This window comes from Epinephelus lanceolatus, chromosome 8 (assembly GCF_041903045.1).
Source record: "Epinephelus lanceolatus isolate andai-2023 chromosome 8, ASM4190304v1, whole genome shotgun sequence".
NCBI classification, from domain to species: domain Eukaryota; kingdom Metazoa; phylum Chordata; class Actinopteri; order Perciformes; family Serranidae; genus Epinephelus; species Epinephelus lanceolatus.
Window position 1 is genome coordinate 24,153,316 of NC_135741.1, and position 14,015 is coordinate 24,167,330.

The 14,015-nt window shown below is 43.6% G+C and overlaps 1 protein-coding gene across 4 annotated transcripts in view; it reads left to right on the plus strand.

Moving 5' to 3' along the window:
* arhgef25a (Rho guanine nucleotide exchange factor (GEF) 25a) overlaps positions 1 to 14,015 on the plus strand; it is a 56,685-nt gene that overhangs the window by 6,307 nt on the left and 36,363 nt on the right. The window contains exon 1 of one of the 4 annotated variants that reach the window (XM_033629215.2): positions 9,311 to 10,066. The exons of the other annotated variants lie outside the window; for them this stretch is intronic. Within the exon in view, the coding sequence (XP_033485106.1) occupies positions 9,961 to 10,066 (106 nt within the window). The 5' untranslated portion in view covers positions 9,311 to 9,960. Of the gene's footprint in view, positions 1 to 9,310; positions 10,067 to 14,015 lie in introns of those variants that run through there. 4 annotated transcript variants of the gene reach the window in all.

Genomic DNA, 14,015 nt, shown 5'->3' on the forward strand with positions numbered 1-14,015 from the left:
AAATATCTGGCCCGTGGCACATTTCCTGGTTTTAAAATCTGGCCCAACTGAATAGCTCTGGTCTACATTATCTTTTTGGCTGTAATACACTTGCCATAAAGTAGATATTTTATTGTTATTATTGATATAATTAATATAATAGTTGTTAAAGTCAATCTTCAAACATGTGAAACATGTGAGGCATGTGACTCCATTTAGCTATGGTTTGACTAGCAGAGGTCAAAGTGTTGTTTCCATCCCTTGCTGTGTTAGTGGAAGAGATGGGAAAAGAGGAGAGGCCCCTGCTTTCTTTAAAGTCGTGGTTCATGGGGCCACAAGGGCCATCTGTTATATATTAGACACAACATGCCTGCTAGTGGCTTCCCAGGAAGCATAGGACAGTGCCAACCTCCACAAATTCAGATCCTTTTTTCCCCATTTGTCAATTCCAGTGTATTCTTCCTCCCCCCTCTTGGTACTGAATCTTACTACAGTTTGGCTGTCTTTTCTCCTCTGATCATGTTGTCTTTGTTTTTCCCCTCCCTTTTGTTCACCAATCCCCATGTATCTCCTTTTATTTTTCCTCAAAGCAATATCTTCAGCAGTGGTATTTTAAACCTGGCCTCCCCTCCAAGTACACAGAGCTGCTGGTCATATTTCTCTCAAATCTCATTTTCTTTTTTCTCTTGTCTTCTCAGACTCCCAGCAGCCATATACTCTCACTCTCCCCAGACAATATGTGTCTACAGTGCCTGTTTCATAACACGGATATGTGATGGATGGTCATGTGTGTCCAAACACTCTGTTTTTTACGATGTTGTCTTTTTAAAGGTAAAATGCATGAAGCCACATCAACAGGAAACTGCACTGAACCAGTAAAAATAACAGTGATGTATCTGACCCATAACTGCATGCACACACTGCTCATGTGTACAGACACACACACACACACACACACACACACACACACACACACACACTATGCACGTCTCTATTTAACTTTCACTGTACTCATTTACAACACATGCTTGTTATTAATGGCAAGAAAGTTATGCCAATGAATTGTTATTTATAGGAAACATAATATTCTGTTAGACATACAGAAATGATGATGCACATTTATGGGAACATAATATGAGGAACACTTGCATAATACGCTCTGTACGACACATTCTTCATAGTCAGTACAAGAGTGGTATTTCTTACAGTATTAAACACACAGTTATACAAATAACATCCTGAATTGCTGAATGTATTTGAAATACTAGAGATCAAAACAAGAATTTAGAGTCTCTTAAAGTCTCTAAAAAGTAATCAGCCTCTTCTACCATCTCCTGATGAAAAGCAATACCTATGAGAATAGTTAAGTTTCGAAGGCCCATCACTCAACACCTCACTGGGGTGCAAATTTAATGACATCATTCACCGTATTCATGAGTAGATGCGAGGTAAACTATGTGAAAATTTATGCTCTTGTCCATATTGGGTTTACGAGAGGCTGGGAGAGTGTGCCATCCAAGGAGGAGTGCTGATCCCAGAGGACCCTGAGACTGAACTGTGTGTGTGTGACCTTAAATGGGCAGAGATCAACCTGAAGCTGCAACATTTTGTGTTGCAAGGGCCAGAAATTAGACAGAATTACCTCACAAAGGTGGACGGTGTAATAACGTGGGTTTATTTACATGATTATTATATCTAATGAGCCTTCTGTTGTAATGCCAAATAGATTTACAGTGTCAGATGATTTCATACATTCTGAATCTGAAAAATGAATGTAGCACTACCTGCTTTCATAGCAGATCTATCCTATGTGTATGAAGACTTGTAAATTATTGGACATTGTCTTGTCATACAGCTGTCATTTCTAATTGAAATCCTCTTCCAAGCACTGCCTGTGTTCCTGTGTGTTGTCAAGATGGTCTAGTTTTCCATGTCTGTTTTGCAATGCACCCCAGATGTTGTAAACAGTCCACAAACTAAAGTCCTGATTCACTTATCAGCACCTTTGACCTATAGATCAGAGCTCATTGTGAAATAATGGTAATTAACCACAAGTGTATGTGCACTTCCTACCACATGGATTCAATTTGCCTTCAATTGGCAGTGTTGTTCAAGTTCCTAAGCTCGCTGTTGAGCCAGCAATAACTGACATTTCGGCCCCTCAGCAGGGGAAATCAGCTGTGAACCCAACACTGACACACCAGACACATATCTTTACCTTGCAAATTTATACGGAGGACTTGTTTGCAAACTGCTTATCTACATATCCAGCAGTTACTGAGCAACATTATCATTCATTTGGAATGGTGCTTGTGGCCAACTGCAGAATTTAAGTTTTAGCTCAGCTTTTGGTTTCTTTCAACTCCTGAGGAAAGTTTCTGTGTCTTTAGCTGCTAAATGCTGCTCCATGTTCACCAGCTATTCTCTAACTGTGTCTGTCTGTCGTTTGGTGCTGACCAGATGTACAGAAGGTTTTTAGAGCTTTATTTGATTTAAAATAGCTGCTTGCTGTGTCTAAAAGACGAGAGTGAACCAAAACACTTGAGTTGCAAGCCAGATAGATAAGCAATGACCTGAAACTCGCTATAAGCTGAGGGGAGCTGCAGATTCGGGTGATAATTCTCCGTAGGTTCATCACTGTGAGTGACCCCCTTTCACATTTGATACACTGGTGTTATAAAAATATCCATTATTGCTGCTTTAAAGAAGTGAGGAGTGAGGTCTATCACAGGCAAAACCTCATGTGGCCTGTCCTGATATGACTGTGCGAGTGCCAAAACCCCTGAAACACGTGAACCATGCCCTTTTACAGTGCATAGGCTGAAAAAAAAGAGTTGAATGTGTGTATTTTTGTAGTGTTAAATTGTAGGAGTTCATGTTGTGTTTCAGCAAAGTGGGTCAGGCTGGACTTGCTGGAAGGTGTAGATCAGGCAGGACACCTCACAGGTCACTGCTCCGCAGCACAGCTGGCATTCAGACCACAGACTGACCTGGAAGGAAGGAAGCAGATGGAGGCACATAAACACAGTCTTACAGGCACACGTGTGCACACAAGTATCCACACACATTAATGTGCTCCCAAATGTGCCATGTACACTCCCAACAGAAATCAGGAATACTGATATGCAATTTTATCAGTGTACATGTAAGGATTTGCAGCATGATTCAGACTGTAATTCAATGTAGCAGAAACACTATCTGTAAATCTCTTTTTCCGACAGAAAATCTCTTTCCCTTGATGGCAGAACCTCTGGTCTCAGTAATTATTAATCAAAGATAAAGCAGCATGTCTCTCCATGTGTGGTCCCTGGGTTTGCTTTTGCTTAATTAACATTTTCTCCTTTGGGTGGCGTTTTAGCTCAGGCTTAAGCCTTGAACACAGTCAGCAGCAATCCCAAAAGTCTCAACGCTAGCAGTGCTGCTTCTGGAGCAAGGTTCACAGACCAGTCCCAGGGAGATAAAAAGAGGGAGGCTGTGGGTCAGGTAGAGGAGGAAAGCTCCGACAAGCTCCAGTTTAAATACTATCACCGTTTTTTGTTTTTTTTTTCTTTGGAAAAAGAGGAGCTGGATGGGTAAGGAGAATGTGTCTGTGTGAGTATACAAAGTGTGTCTGGGTGTGTGTGCTCGTTATTATGGGTGGTATGTGATGTTTTGAGAAACAGGTCTCCTCGGGTGGTGTACCTCCCTTCTGTGTAGTGCAGAGCTCCTGCTGCCTGGGAGCTGCACTGCATAGTGAGGTATAACAGTGGGAGGTACTGAGTGGTACTTATGGTAGAGTGCACACACACATACACACACATACACACAGACAGAGCAACCCACCTGTCCGTCTTCCTGCCTGGTGTATGCCAGCAGTGTGGTGTAGCTCTAATAGAACAAAAAAACAGCAGCCTTCTGCAGACCAGCAGCACAGGAGAGAATAGGACAGTTACTCTGTGACTTCTGCTCCATGATGGGACCACAGCCAAAAACCAAAAGCCTCCCCCTCACACCGGCTTGTCCAGAATGCCAGTTTGCCTTAATTGGCGCTCAGCTGAGAGATGACGGGAGGAAGAAAAAGAGAGAGGAACTAAGGGAGAAAAAGCGAGGGAGAAGGGGGAAGGAAAATCTAAGTGAGCATATTTTGGCAGGATTTCAGCTGGCTGATGGGGTGAGGAGAGTTTAATGTCAGTGGGGGGTTAGGGAACACTGCGAATAAGCAACTGCATATCTGCTGAACTGAGACTCGCTGTAGCTATTAGTATGCATGCTTATGTCATATGAATTCTGCGTATTCTCCTGTTCCCTCTGCAGATCAAGTGTGTGTGCATTGATACTGTACATTATGAATGAGTCTAATCCAGCAGGGTGTGTTATGTTTCCAATATCTGTATTCCAACAATGTCTCTACAAATAAGCATTAGAAAATGCATCTACACAAGCTGATTTACATTCATAAATCATACTCGAAATTCCACTCTAAACACGCCTTCTAAATGTGACTGTCTCCTACACAGAGTGGAATGACGATACAGTCTCCCTTTTTGGCCGGCTTGGCTCAGACAAAAACACACACATCCATCTACTGGCGTGCTTATCTTGTAGACAAGCCTTTAAATCCAGTCCCGTGTGAATGTACATGTATGGATTTTATTTATCCTCTATCACTGTGGCAGTTCAGGTCTCTCTCTTTTTCCACGTCTGCACAAGCATACGTGTGTGGATGAATCATCTTTTAGTGTGTCTCGTGTGGGAGATGGAGAGAACGAGGGGAGAGAGATAAAAGGGGAGAGATGAATGGGTGTTAATGCACGCCTCACCTCACATCCCCTGATCCCCCCTCCTCAAGGCAGGGGAGGAACATTTTTTCCATATTTCTGTTAACATTCAGGGCTCTGTATGTCTCCTGGGCCAATTTCGGTGTTCGCTTATTCAAAGGTTTCATTCCATATTGAGAAAGTGATACTGTAGGTGAACGTCAGGGCTGAAGAGAAATAAGATCCTCAGTCACAAATAAGCATTTGGCCATTCTGTGTATTGTAATAATGCCGGGGTGTTCATCTGTGAAATGTTTTATATTCCAAACATTTGTGTTGCTGTTATTGCGGAAAAAATATCAGTGAAAGTATAATAAAACAAAAATGTTCATGTTTGCAGTGCTTTGAAGCAGCACTGACAAGTGCCTGAACCAACATCAGCCTTATGCAACAAGTACAAATGCCCCCTACTGGGCACCTTGTAGAAACACACTCACATCCTCTAACTTAAGAGCACATGAAAAGATTCCCCTGCATTCACTTCATGAATTTTGAATGCATCCCAAGAGCAGTGTATTCTTCATTATCTCTCCACTGTGTAGTCGGTGTTTGTGTAGAACGACAGTGCAGGCGGCGTGCGCTCAATTTGTAATGCTTTGCCCTCGCTCTCTCGTCTTGGTGTCTTTGTTTTATCTCGTTGCTTTTAAACCTTCTGCTGTCAAATCCATTGTTTTTCAAGCCTTCTTAGAATCCTGCTCCTTTGCCTAGACAGTGCTGCAGCCATATCGGCATCAGACAAGTGGAGACATTCAGCAGCGCTGTTCAATATTCCTCTGGTGAATTGCCCCTTCAATCACAGTCACTTAAAGCATCCATTATAAGCAAAGAAAGGGAGAGAGGGAGGGAGATATAAATCTGTGCAGAGTGTAAGTGTTGCATATGGCAAACCAGCGTGCTGTCTGAACCTGAGGATAGATAAAATATCTGTCACTGTGGGGCTTTCTCTTGTGGAGAACTTTCTTCTTTTATATGTTATAGTTGCTTTAGTCCTCTCTGTGTATTTGTGTCTAATGCAACTCTGTGTGTGTGTGTGTGTGTGTGTACTCTACTTGTGTGGCTAATGGGTGAGGCAGCCAGGCCTCTCTATTTGCTCTGACTGTCTCCTGTAGACGACAGAAACATCTTGACGGCAATCTGCCACCACCCTGTCACTGTGGAGAGATGGATGCTGGAGAGACAGCCCTGCCAATCATTAAAACACTTGACAGTGCACCTCAGGGATGTGCGTGCTCGCTTCTAAGCGTGCATGTTGGTTCAGTGCCAGCCGATACTCAGCCTTCTCTTGTTTCCGTCGATGCCCCCGGAGAGGAACCTGAGTGGGTGCTCGTCTTTGTTGCAGTTACCAGGTAGTGATTTCCACGCGGCCGGGTTGCAGCTCGTGAGAGGAGCATGGTGTGATGAGTGCCGCAAAAATGAGATGAGATCACAAACTGAGTCATAAGCTCAGCAGCTTCAGGCTGAAGAAATGATGTTTGCTGGTCAGAAAATAATCGGTTGGGTTTCAGAACACGCAGCATTTCACAATAGCATCATCACCAACCTCTTTCATTTTCCCTGCCTCTGTCGGTTGCGTCTAGAGTTGTTTCCTTCCTACCATACTGACATGTCCACAGACTGTGATTTCATCTGTAAGGAAGGCTGATGAGTCATAACGTAGTGTTGATTGAGTTTAATGTGCTCTGATGTAAAGCACACATCTAAATATGGTACGATTAGACAACCTCTGCAGCCTCCAGGTTCAACACAATGACTGCGATGATGAAAAGCTGAATGAAAAGTGTCTGTGCGTACATGTCTGCGTGTGTGTGCATGGATACAGTGCTATGTTCTCACACATCTCCTCCATAAGATATGCACACTGATGTCACCAATGTCCATGTATGCACTGTCTGAGTAAGCACTCATTCAATCTCAGACACACATGCACACAGATGCTCTTGATTTGTCAAACACGTAAGGAATCAAAGTAAAAGACAGAATAAAGCAAAGAAACAGCAAGTCTTAAAGTAGACGTCTGGTGAAAGGCACTGATGAGTGAAACCTCATAAAAGCATATGCTAATTCGCTGCATTTGATGAGAGCACAGTTGATGATATGAGATGATTACAGACTGCATAAAATAATGGATGTGTTTGTTTTTCGACTCCTGTTTTGAAGCCTTGAGTTCGGCATTTCGGCTGTTTGGTTTTTTGGAGTCAGAGGTGACCATATTTAGACGAGAGGGTGGAGCTGACTGGAGCAACGCCTCTCAATGAAATGGCCCCAACCATGAATATGCATAACTTTAAGCCTAAATAAAAAGTGTATGTGTGAGTTATATAAAAATTCGTTCCCTAAACAGTTGTCATAATGTTGAAAATAGCTATCAAGACCAAAACCTTTTGTGTACAGGCTGTACACATGTTTATTTCTGCTGTAAAGTTGGGCATTTAACATAAGGGTCTCTGAGGACTGACCCTGCTTTGGAGCCAGTCTCAAGTGGCCATTAAATGAGCTGCAGTTTTTGGCACTTCCACATCGGCTTTATTTTTCAGCTGTGGAAGTTGCCGTTTGGTGATGGTATATAGCCTGAGAAATTTGAGATTTCACTGTACCACCTGCCATTGACCATACCACATCAACTGTTGTTGTAAGAGCAAGACTGCTTTCTTGCAGTAAGGGGTTTATGCATGATGATGTAAAATGATCTTGTTTGTTCAGATGCATGCTCCTTGATTAGCAAAAAACCCCAGATATTAGCATATTGTTATTTTATCTGTATAGCCCCTTTTACACCGCCAGATTTTCGGCAAATGTTGGGCCGTTTTTCCGGTAACATGCGAGCGTTTAGACACACAGAGCCGGATTGGCGAGTTGATCCGAGGTGCCCAATTTTCCGCCTCATAGGGTAGTCATATTGGCTAAAAAGAACGAGGCGCCCTTCCGCCACGGGAGGGGCTGTTGATGACTTGTGGGAGGAGCTGTTGGTGACGCCGCATGTGCGACCCACTGGCGGTGGATAAACAGGAAACAGCTGATAGCAGGAATGAGCAGCTATTACTAGTAGCAAGAATAAACACAAACCTGACAGACACTACAGTAAAGATGAGCAACTGGGGAGACAAGGAGTTGCGCGCTCTCCTTGCCCTTGCAAATGAAGAGGCCATTAATCGTCAAATGATGGGGACGGTGAAGGACGGGCCAACTTATGAGTGAATCGCCGAAGGACTGACCAGTCGTGGCTTCTCTCGAGTACGTCACTGTTTACGTCACACTCTGAGCTACACGTTTTGTTACTTGCTCACGCCTCCCATTGCCCCGAGAAAGGCGCATTCTGTATGAACAAAAGTAGGTAGGTGACATTTTGCTGCACTCCCTGATTTTGTTTTTATACTGCCAATGCTGAAAAAAGACTGACTGGGCTTTCCTGCAAATTTGCACAATTCCTTTTTAAAAAGGGCTAATGTTTTTTTAAAATTCAGTTTCCATAACATCATCCTAGATGATCACTCATTCAGAGGATCAGTATCAAGCCCTCTTTCCCACTGGACAAAAAACCCCTTATCACCCATTAACATCTGGCTTTTCTATTAGACGGGAAAGGTTACAATTGGCTTTCATTCCTGGGACAAATAGTCCCAGTAGTAGTAGCAGTAGTCATGGGTATTTATCAGTTTTGGCTCCTTTTGTCAGTGAGAGAAACATTAAACCCTGTTGAAAGTGCAAAATTTCAACCTTTTCCTGGCATTATGCACTGACGTGTTGCCACAAATTCTGTCTTTCTCCGTCCAAGCAGTGCTTGAACATTCCGAATTATTTGGCATAGAGTGTGAAAGATGCCTTGATGCTGCTTTCTACTGTTTACTAACCTGTTTTCCTGTGCGTCTAATGTACTGCAGAGCTGTCTGGTCTAATTGCAGTTGGAAAAGAGGGAGTCTATCACCTATTTTTTTTTCAGATTTTCCCACGTTTAAAGCACCTGCATGTATGCGCCAATTTTGGTGGAAAAAACGGGTGTTGGTTTAATCTCTTTAGTAAACCTGGTATTTCCTCGATCTGTAGATTTCTTTGGGTCAGAGTGCCTCAGTGAGTACTCTGTACGAATTGTCAGGCTTAATAAAAAGTGTTTTACACACACACACACACACACACACACACACGCGCCAACATGCCAGCATTGTGAAATCTGAGACCGCCTGCTCGTTCCATGGAAACGCACGCACACACAAAAACCCCTCGCTGTGCTGGCCCCATGATCGTAAGTGAACACAGAAATCAATATTGGATCTGTCCCAGCAAGGAAAGCCCTCTATGATCCATGAAGTGAACACACACTCTTAAACTGTCAGTCTCACACACTTACAGATGCTGGTGATGACACTGTCGCCTCCTTACTGGGAAATACATGACACCTTCAGCCCAACATAGCCTCTCCTCTGCAAATAGCATTATGTATCATTACAGACCTTGGTGTTACTATTTCTAGGAGAGCTATATTTCCATTAGAGAGGGGGGGCATTACGTCTGGTCTCGGAGTTTGATAGTTGGGGACGGCAGAGGAAACGGGCGAGGAAACAGAGGGCAGCGGAGAAAAACAGCTGAGAGGAGAGAAACAGAAGACAGGAAGAGAGAAAATTAGGGGAGTGGGAACCTTATCCTGGAATAGCCAGCAACTAGAGCTGCAGACTCCACCCTTCTCACCCCTCCCCTTACTCCCTCTCTTTCTCTTTCTCTCTCTCCCTCGCTATCTCTCTCTCTCTCTCTCTGAAGCAGTCTCCCAGTCTGTCATTTGACCAGGCAGTTCACAGAGGCGAGAGCTCAGCACCAAATAGAAAACAGAGGGAAAAAGAGAGGCAGAGGGAAGGGAAGCACATTCAATCTAACGATAAGCTTGCTGGAATGTTTCCTTGGCTTTTTATCACCATCTGAAAAACCCTGTGAGTGTGGATTTCTTCTTGGCTGCTGCTTTTGTGGACTCTTTCTCTTCTTCTCGGTCTGGATGTGGGCTTTAAGTCTGTCTGCAGTCAGCCAAGGAGGAGGATCAACTGACACCTTTTGGGGGATTTACACTTTGAAGAGAAAACCTCTACTTGTGTGAGGGTGAGAGGGGGGAGACTAAGAGAGAGAAAGAGGGAGAGAAAGGGGGTGGAGGGGGGAGAAAGAGAGAGTGCCGGGCCATGCCCACCTTTGCTCATGGTTCAACAACATGAAAGGGGGCCACCATCATCATCGCCACCACCGAGGCTGTGGCTGCCAACACTTGTTCCGTAAAGTCCTGGCCAAGTGTGGCTGCTGCTATGCCCGAGTCAGAGGTCAGTGTCACACACTTACAAACACACATATGTTTGAGTAACTGTTGTCAGTCGAAGTTTCATTTTGAGGCTTGTTACTGTACTTTAAAAATGCTTCAATGCTTGCTGGTTGTTGTATTTTGTGTGTGAGCACTTACTTGTACGTGTGTGTTTTTGTTGATCATACTGAACTGAGGCAATAACTCCTCTCCTCTTCCATTCAACACCTCTCTACGTTCACTCTCTCTTCTTCTCCTCCACATTTTCTTACATGTCCACCCACCTCTCCCCTTATCTCTCCCTCCATTCCTGCGAGCGTATGCTAATGGTTTAAGTGTAAGCTTCAATCCTCTCTGCTGCTCGCGCTGCCTCCAGCTAAAGCAACAGATGTGTGTCACATACACATCAGAGCAGGCGGAGAAAAAAAAAAGACTCCTTCCTACAGATGAGTACACAGGAGGAAACACACACATTTCTATCATTAGGAAAGGAAAGAGAGACTGTGTGTGTGTGTATGTGTGGGATTTAGAAAGTGACTGTCCTCATCTTGATAAGTGTGTGTCACTCAGGTATGTGCAGCACGTGGATGGATGAAACACACAGGGGGGACTGAGCTGAAACATCGCTCACCCCCAGACAGAGGGAGCTGAACAAAACAGCAGTAATCTCCTCTCTCTATCCCTCTCCTGTTTGTTGTAATGAAGTGCAGCAGCATAGCAGCGGCTCATTAGAATGGTGTGGTTGAGTAAAAGCAGCGGGTGGCATGATATGTAATAACAACGAGGCGGATGCTGCGTTCTTTAAAGTTTAAACAAAACTCGAGACTCATTGTAACACTAACTTGCATTGTCTTGTGCACTCATGCGACCTCTTGTTCCCGTGGCTCGGATGCAAAGTTAAAACAACAACATTGGTTAATATGAGTGAACGCTTTGGTGCCGTGCTGCATGGTTGTTACCTTTTTACAAGCCTACATCAAAGGGATAAACAGTGGACCTACCCGCTGAGGCTCTGCACTTGAGGGGGGGGCTCATGAAGTAGGCTTTCATATTATTGGCCAGCGTTGTTGGATGCATACCTCAGATTCCTTCAGTTTAATCTCTTATGTAATGGATATTCTCCCTTTCCATAGCCTGCAGCTCCCAACTGCACCTCTACCTTGTTATCATAGCAAATACACGCACACTTAGATCATGATGTATAAACAAGTGGGCGATTGGAAGAATGAAACATTTCGGGCTATTAAAAGAAATCTTAATAAACATACAGTGTATTCCGACAAGCCAGTAGTAATGTATCAGGAGGCTGTTTTTGGTCCAACATGGCAAGATGGGATGTTTTACATTTTACAGTTCGAAGCAGAAAACCTCTTGATCTCCTTTTACAATCTGAGCAGAAGAAATGTAAGCGCTCAACCCCCTCTGGAGACACTGCATTATAAAAACTACAGTAGTCTCTTAGAGTAACTTAACTATTAATGTGAGGCCGTGTGCTCTATAAAACCTTCTCACAGAGCATGTGAAGTACATTTCTATGTTGCCATCACTGGTCTGGTCCCACTCGGAGCTCACGTGCTGTACAGTGCTCTCCGATACTGTAAAGCAGTTTCTATAATTAACACGATGTCAGAGGGAAAAGGATCAGCTATGGTGCACTCTTCGTCTTTTCTCTGACTTTTTATCTGATACATCTGACTTTCCAAACTCATTTACTGTGTCTCTCTGTGTTGGGAACTAAGCTGAGACCGAGGACCCCATTGTTTCTGTTGTGGTGTTTACAGGAAAAACACTGAACAATGCTGGTCTGACTTCACACGCCAAGATCCTCAGTATTTACGGCAGTCCCAAGACAATGTTTATGCAGGTTAAACACGTCACAGTGTCAAATACTCTCTAGCCTCTTTCACACTTGCAGTTCAGGAATGTGTGGATGTGAGCAGGGACTGATTTTCAGGGAAATCTGTGCCTAGAATTTCCCACCCCAAGAAAATGTTGGTATGGCTGTGTTGTGAATGAAAGCAGTAACATTGCAGGGACAAGCATGTAAAGGGTTACATCGGTCTGATGGGAGACGCTCTGACAAGTGTATAAAGCACCCTGTGGTCTTTTTCCCAACAAATTTTTTGGGGACTTAAAATGCCCTCCTGCCAAAAAACGTTCATACTGTAAATATGGCAATCTTCTGACCATCTTCTTCTTCTTAGGCTGAATTTTATGGTGGTTGACTTCCAGAAATGTTGCATTGTTGTCATCTGCTGGACTGTCTCTTGCCCCAGCTATTCTGGCATTGCCAAGCATGTGTGCAAGGGTGTAGGTTTTGATTCAAATTTGGGGGACACACATATGACATAGGGGCTTTGTGGGTTTTCGTCTGAACATTTTAAGCATTCTGGTGAATTTGTATGCACCGGTTTTTGCCTTTCCTGGATCATCTTATGGTGTAAATGTCTCAAATTTTGTCAGAATAAAAGCTCTCCTATTTAAGGGGGCAAACGCACATGTTCTAAATACTAAAGGGAACATGCCCCCTGCATCCCACCCCCGAAATCTTCATCTATGCGTGTGTTAAAAAGAACAAATCTGAAATGTTCCTGAATGTTGTGCATGTGTGAATGGTGAAAATCTCTAGCAGTGACTGAAGGTTATCCCAGTGATCTACAGAAAACTATGTGTGAAAAAGGTTTATGTTTAACTGTAGGAGAGTTTTCTTTTATAAAACACTTGCCGACTGCTTTCTGCAAGCTGAAATAATCAGGGTGAAAATACTAAATAATGGCTTGGAGTGAGCTGCCAGATTTCTAATGTGACTCTAGCATCAACAACAAACAAAGATGTTTCCTCTTTGTAGTCATTTTCATCTCAGTGACAGGCTGTCTCAGTCTATTGTATCACACAAAACTGTCCATGATGCAGCTACACCATTCATTGATTCTAAAAAAGCCACTCCAACAACACGAGAGGAAATGATAGTGTACCGCATGAATCATTCCCTACTTAGGTATAATAACACTTACTTGTACGCTAGATGATGACACACAGCGCAGTATGCCATTATGTCACACCATATGTGTATCCGGCGTGTGCCTCCATTCACACACGCACTCAGATCAACACATTCACGCGAAGCAATCAGTGAATAAATAACTAAACTTGAAGTAATTTCAGCTGCTGTCACTCAGATTAAATGACAGACAGTCCTGCCTCTAGCCAATTCACTTTTACGCAGAAAAGGGACTGCAGTGCGTCAGAAAAAAACAAGCGATCAGTGGCTCTCCGTGGCCTTATACGGACTATTCTGCAACACATTTCTTTTTTTAGTTCTTAATCAATGTACAATTAAATGAGGAACTGTAGAGTCCGTAGCTAAGCGTGATTATCTGTGATATGTGTGTAGGAGTTTGTTGTTGCAGGGTGTGTGTTGCAGGTTTATTATAGGCATGACAAGTGCCAGAAGGCATGAAAAATGGAGTCAAGAGGAAATATATAAACATGAGTGCGGGGGGGAGGGGAGGGGTGGGATTATTGATCGCAGCAGTACTCAACTTGATAGAGAAGCCCAGGGAGATGGACAGGTGGAGAGATAAAGAGAAAAGCACGTATCATTTTAGCTCTGATGTTGGCGCTGCTCTGCACGGCACATTAGCAGATTGTCTGCCAGAGGGCCATTAGTGAGGGCTGCTTCCCAGCAAATACTGATGACAAACCATTTAAAAATAGATGGTGTGCCATTGTTTGATATTGTCTTCAGTCAATGGCCTCCATAGGCCAGAGGGAGGAAACACAACCTGTGGATTCACCAAATCAGATCTGGCAGGAGCTTTGTTTTGGGAGAGGCTTTTAATATGTGAGGGAAAGGTGGAATAAAGTAGGTGTTGCTGCTCCTAGTATCTCGAATATCAGAGAGTAGGGTTCAGTTTTTTTCAGGAGAAGGACATCTGAGCTCAAAGATATTGTATAAAACTGAGTTGCAC